This window comes from Stegastes partitus, unplaced genomic scaffold, assembly GCF_000690725.1.
Source record: "Stegastes partitus isolate 25-593 unplaced genomic scaffold, Stegastes_partitus-1.0.2 Scaffold667, whole genome shotgun sequence".
NCBI lineage: Eukaryota > Metazoa > Chordata > Actinopteri > Pomacentridae > Stegastes > Stegastes partitus.
In genome coordinates this window covers 7,259-11,452 of record NW_007578398.1, presented here as the reverse complement: position 1 = coordinate 11,452, position 4,194 = coordinate 7,259, and the positions used below count along the sequence as shown (strand labels likewise).

The following is a 4,194-nucleotide window of genomic DNA, read 5'->3' as shown; positions in this document are numbered from 1 at the left end:
TTATTTTCTAAAGTCAGATTTGTAGTGCTGCAGGCACTTTTATGAACCGGTACTTAAATGAGCAATTACACCAGAGGTGAGACACAGCGTTCCAGCGCCGCTCCCTGCTTCAGCACCGAGTGATGGATAGCTCTCCGACTCGCTGCGCGGAAACTGAAGGTCCGGTGCTGTCATCCGGTGCGAGCAGCGCCGACTGCGAGCAGAGACAGCTTTAGGGGAAAGTACTGTGCTGTCACTGTCACTCCCCGCCCACAGATAGAGGAGCAGTTACTGTGACAGCAGTGGTGAAGTTGCCCTGATATGCCTCCCAGCTGCGAAGATGACAGATGTTGCTCGCGCGTCGCGGCTTCAAGATAACGTTGTGACGGTGGACGGAACCTGCTCCGGTGAAGCTGTTCTCTTCCAGAGTGCAAAATGGGATACAACCACCTGTTCTCTGTGGGGACGGCGATTTCCTGGGCGCTGCTCTTCACTCAGTCAGGTAAGAAGTACTTTTGAAGTGTTTTTCTCGTCGTGTGAGGAGGTTAATGGAGCTCCAAAACCGAAATCATTGGTTTGAGCCGGAGAGCTGTGCGAGATGAGAGTCCTGCTAAATATTTGTTTTGTAGAAAGAGATAAACATATACATAAGCATTTCATAAAGCTACAAAATGTTTGGTTTATATCAGTTTCACATCTTTGAAATGAACACAGTCAGTCTGAAATGTGAAACATGACCTCTAGAGGAGACACTTTCACTTCCACAGCAGCACTAGTTGAAGTAGAGCAGGTTAGGGTTGGAAAAATGCACCAGAGAACTGGACAAGGAGGCTTCTTTCTCTTCTTTTTCCTAATTATTTTGCTTGTATGTACACTCATTGTATGGACAAACAGAGGTGGTCATGCCAAGGGTACATACATTAAAAAAACAAAAAAAAAAACATTCAGAATTCAGAATAAAATATCATAATTCTGTAAGAAATTTGTTGAAAATATCATTAATGTAGTTGTCCTGCTCCTTTAAGGTCTTCTGTAGTGGTGCCATGTTGATGCTGTTCTCCTAAAAATGTCCCAAATCTAGTTTCCTGTTTTCCCAACAATGGAATAAAAACACCTCTTTGACTTACTTTCAAAACACATCAGAATGTCTTCATCCAAAAATTGGTTTCCATTCTTATATCATTCTCAACATCAACCCCAAACAGTAGAGCTCATTGATTGAAACAAGCCAATTTAAACCAGGCTGTTCTGGGCTTCTTCTTTCTGTATAAACGCTAAAGCAGAACATTTCACTCCAAAGAGAACAGAGCAGAGTGAAGACAACAAATCATGCGATTCGCTCTGACAGCTGTTGGTCACGTTTTCAGGTGGCAGGTTGGTTCAAGACAAGACAAACGTACGTATTTATGGTCAGAATTAGGTTCTTCAAATAGATGTATGTTAAACAGATTGATGGCGTGCAGCCGTAGCGCAGATTTGGTCAAATTTGTCAAAGAAACGAGCACATTTTGATTCAACTTTAAATCCTTCAAGTTTGACGGCGAACCTCAGAGCAGCTTGATTTATAAGTGGCTCCAGGAGCTTCATGTAGACGTCCTGAGATAACGTGTTCTCGTGACATATGTGACAGACTGTTTGAACACAGCCTCCGTCTCCTCCCTCCATCTCTACATGCTACATGCTAATGTGCCGGTTCTTGATCTCGTGCCAGTTCATCTCTCATTATGACTGAGTTCAGTTTTCTTCCAGCTGTGTGTAGTTTTTAACCAAAAAAATTGTTCCTATTTTTTTTTTGTGAACTTTTTTCCCCCACTGTGAGCATCTGACAGTCCAATTTCGCCAAAAGCGCCTCTGGCCAGAGAAGCTGCTGACTCGATCATCTGAGCCGGTCAGTGTTTCATGCACCTCGCCAAGGGGCTTGGCTTCAGTCCAACATCCTCGGCCCAGCGTGCTGGATGTTGGAGGTGTCGTCTCGTTTCAAGACTCTTCTGGCAGGAGGCTTTGATCTACGACGCGCAACAGCCTTTTTTTTCAAGCCCCTCATCTGGTCCTTCCCAGATGCATGAGCAGATGAACATGCGCTGACCTGACTGTCAAAGAGCAGATAAGAAGTCTCTGGTGCATGTTTGTTTGCCAGATTGAAATGAGTTCTTGATGGCAGGAGATGAGCCCGAGTGCGCCTCGAGCAAATTCCCAGTGAATTCACATACTGATTAGCACCTCTGTCTGCTTTCTGCTTTGGCCAGAAAGTCACCAGACGAGATTCATTTTTAAAGGAAACCATGCCAAAAAGAAAATCTCTCTGTGTGCATGTTGTTGAAGCCAAGCCACGAGGATGGGAATTAAATCACTGCCACAGATTTGCATGTGTTCCTCTGGTTATCTCTGCGCAGCATTCGGCTGCTTATCCTTCTCTGGACCGTCCTGCGGTTACAGGGCGTAAAGACTTGATGTTGACAGAACTACAAGTCACCCGTGGACAGGTGATGGTGTGTCCTTGGCCAAGCAGCTGTGACTGCTGCCAGATGAAGGTCTCAGCTGATGGTCCTTCATGGTAGCACACCTCATTGGTTTACATTAAACCCCACAGTGACCCACTGGGTCATTAGCAGCACGGACACTCGATGGCATAGATTTGTTATTATTGACTGTTGAGATGTTTGGTGCGATGCTTCAAATGAGCATCACCTTAAGCACCTCTCCAGACAGAGGTAAGTAGACTCTGTCATAAGACATTTGGCGATGTTGGCAATGTTTTTGATATTTGGGAAAATACGGTTATTTAGCGTATAGATGAAAACATGCATACAAAAGTCTTAATGATCTTTTATGGGAGGTAATAGTGCTGGGCATGGTGGCGGCATCATCATCGGTATTGTTCCTTCAAATTAAATATCGGCCCAAAATGAACATTGAAAGGCAGATTATGCCATCATGAAGGTTAAAAGTTGGCTTTAAAGTGTATCTTAGATATAAACATGTAATGTTTTATATGTCATTAGCAGTAGTTTGCTTGTCTTACCTGATAAATGTGTACAGTCTGCACCTGCCACTGAACCACTGGTAACAGTAGGTATTAAAAGATGTTAGTTCCACTGCAAGAGAAACCTGATGTTCTCTGCAAAATGAAAACATACATATCGTTTGGAATGAGTTGACTTATTGGATATCGGTAAAAAATTCAATATTGTGCATCCTCACTCAGCTGTTTAGAGACACATCAGACCCTGCAAAATGGCAGATTGTCGTTATTTTTCACTTCTGTTTCAGCAACAATGAGTGATTTTTTAAAGAGCTGTTAGTTGGCAGATTCTGACCTTCGTGTTTCCAGGCTTGATGCAAAGCCGACACACGACTGACAGCAGACTCTGAAGTGCAGATTCGAGAGTGATATATCAATCTGTATCAATAGGTCAATCCATAATCAGTTATTGATTTATTCCTCCAGTGTTCAAAGAGAGGAATCGATGAATAATGCATGCCCAAATGTACTATTTCAACTGAATCCTGACCCGCAAACGTGCTGAGATTTGCTTATTGCTGCTCTCAGAAATCCGGCATTAATCAGGCTCTGGTCCACACACGCTGCTGTTTAGCCTCGACTTCAAGTGAAGCCATCAGTTAATTGTTTAATGCATCGGTTGTAACGCGGAGTGACAGACAGCTCAACAATAAACACCCTTCAGTAGTGAGAAATTAGCTCACCTCCACTTAGCACCAGCAAAGTAATGATGTGTGTAATTGACTCTGACTACACTGATGAAGGTGGAGGCTGTAATCCCCAAGGGACCGGATTCCCGTCTATTTCCACGCTTTCCATTCTGCTGCAAAATAATACAGTGACTCAGCCTGAGCTCGGACGCAGATCTGTCTAGACTGCTTATTCAGAATCAATTTAATTAAGCCGCCTCTCGATGTGAAGCCACGCATGCATGATGATGACACTTTACAGATCGTGTAGCCGGGATGGATGGCGTTGCCGTCGAGGGAGACGCTGCCTCCGTCTCCTCCTGCTCGGCTGCAGAGAGATTTCGGCGGGCGACCCTCACGGGGGAGCTCAGATCAAGAGATCAGAAGATCTGCTAAGATGTGTGAAAGTCGATAAGACTTTGCTGAGAAAAGTCTTGGATGGTTAAAGCGGGTGATGAAACATGACACGTTCACGGCTTTCACCCTTTACTCCCCAAAGCCACAGTATGATGCCAGCCAGATTTA

At 44.3% G+C, this 4,194-nt stretch overlaps 1 protein-coding gene across 1 annotated transcript in view; it reads left to right on the top strand.

The window, feature by feature from the left end:
• Positions 1–411: 411 nt before the first annotated feature.
• The window catches only part of chrna2b (cholinergic receptor, nicotinic, alpha 2b (neuronal)), a gene marked incomplete at its 3' end in the record, with an annotated part of 9,563 nt that continues 5,780 nt past the window's right edge, over positions 412–4,194 (top strand). The window contains exon 1 of the mRNA XM_008290347.1: positions 412–481. Within this exon, the coding sequence (XP_008288569.1) occupies positions 415–481 (67 nt within the window). The remainder of the gene's footprint in view (positions 482–4,194) is intronic.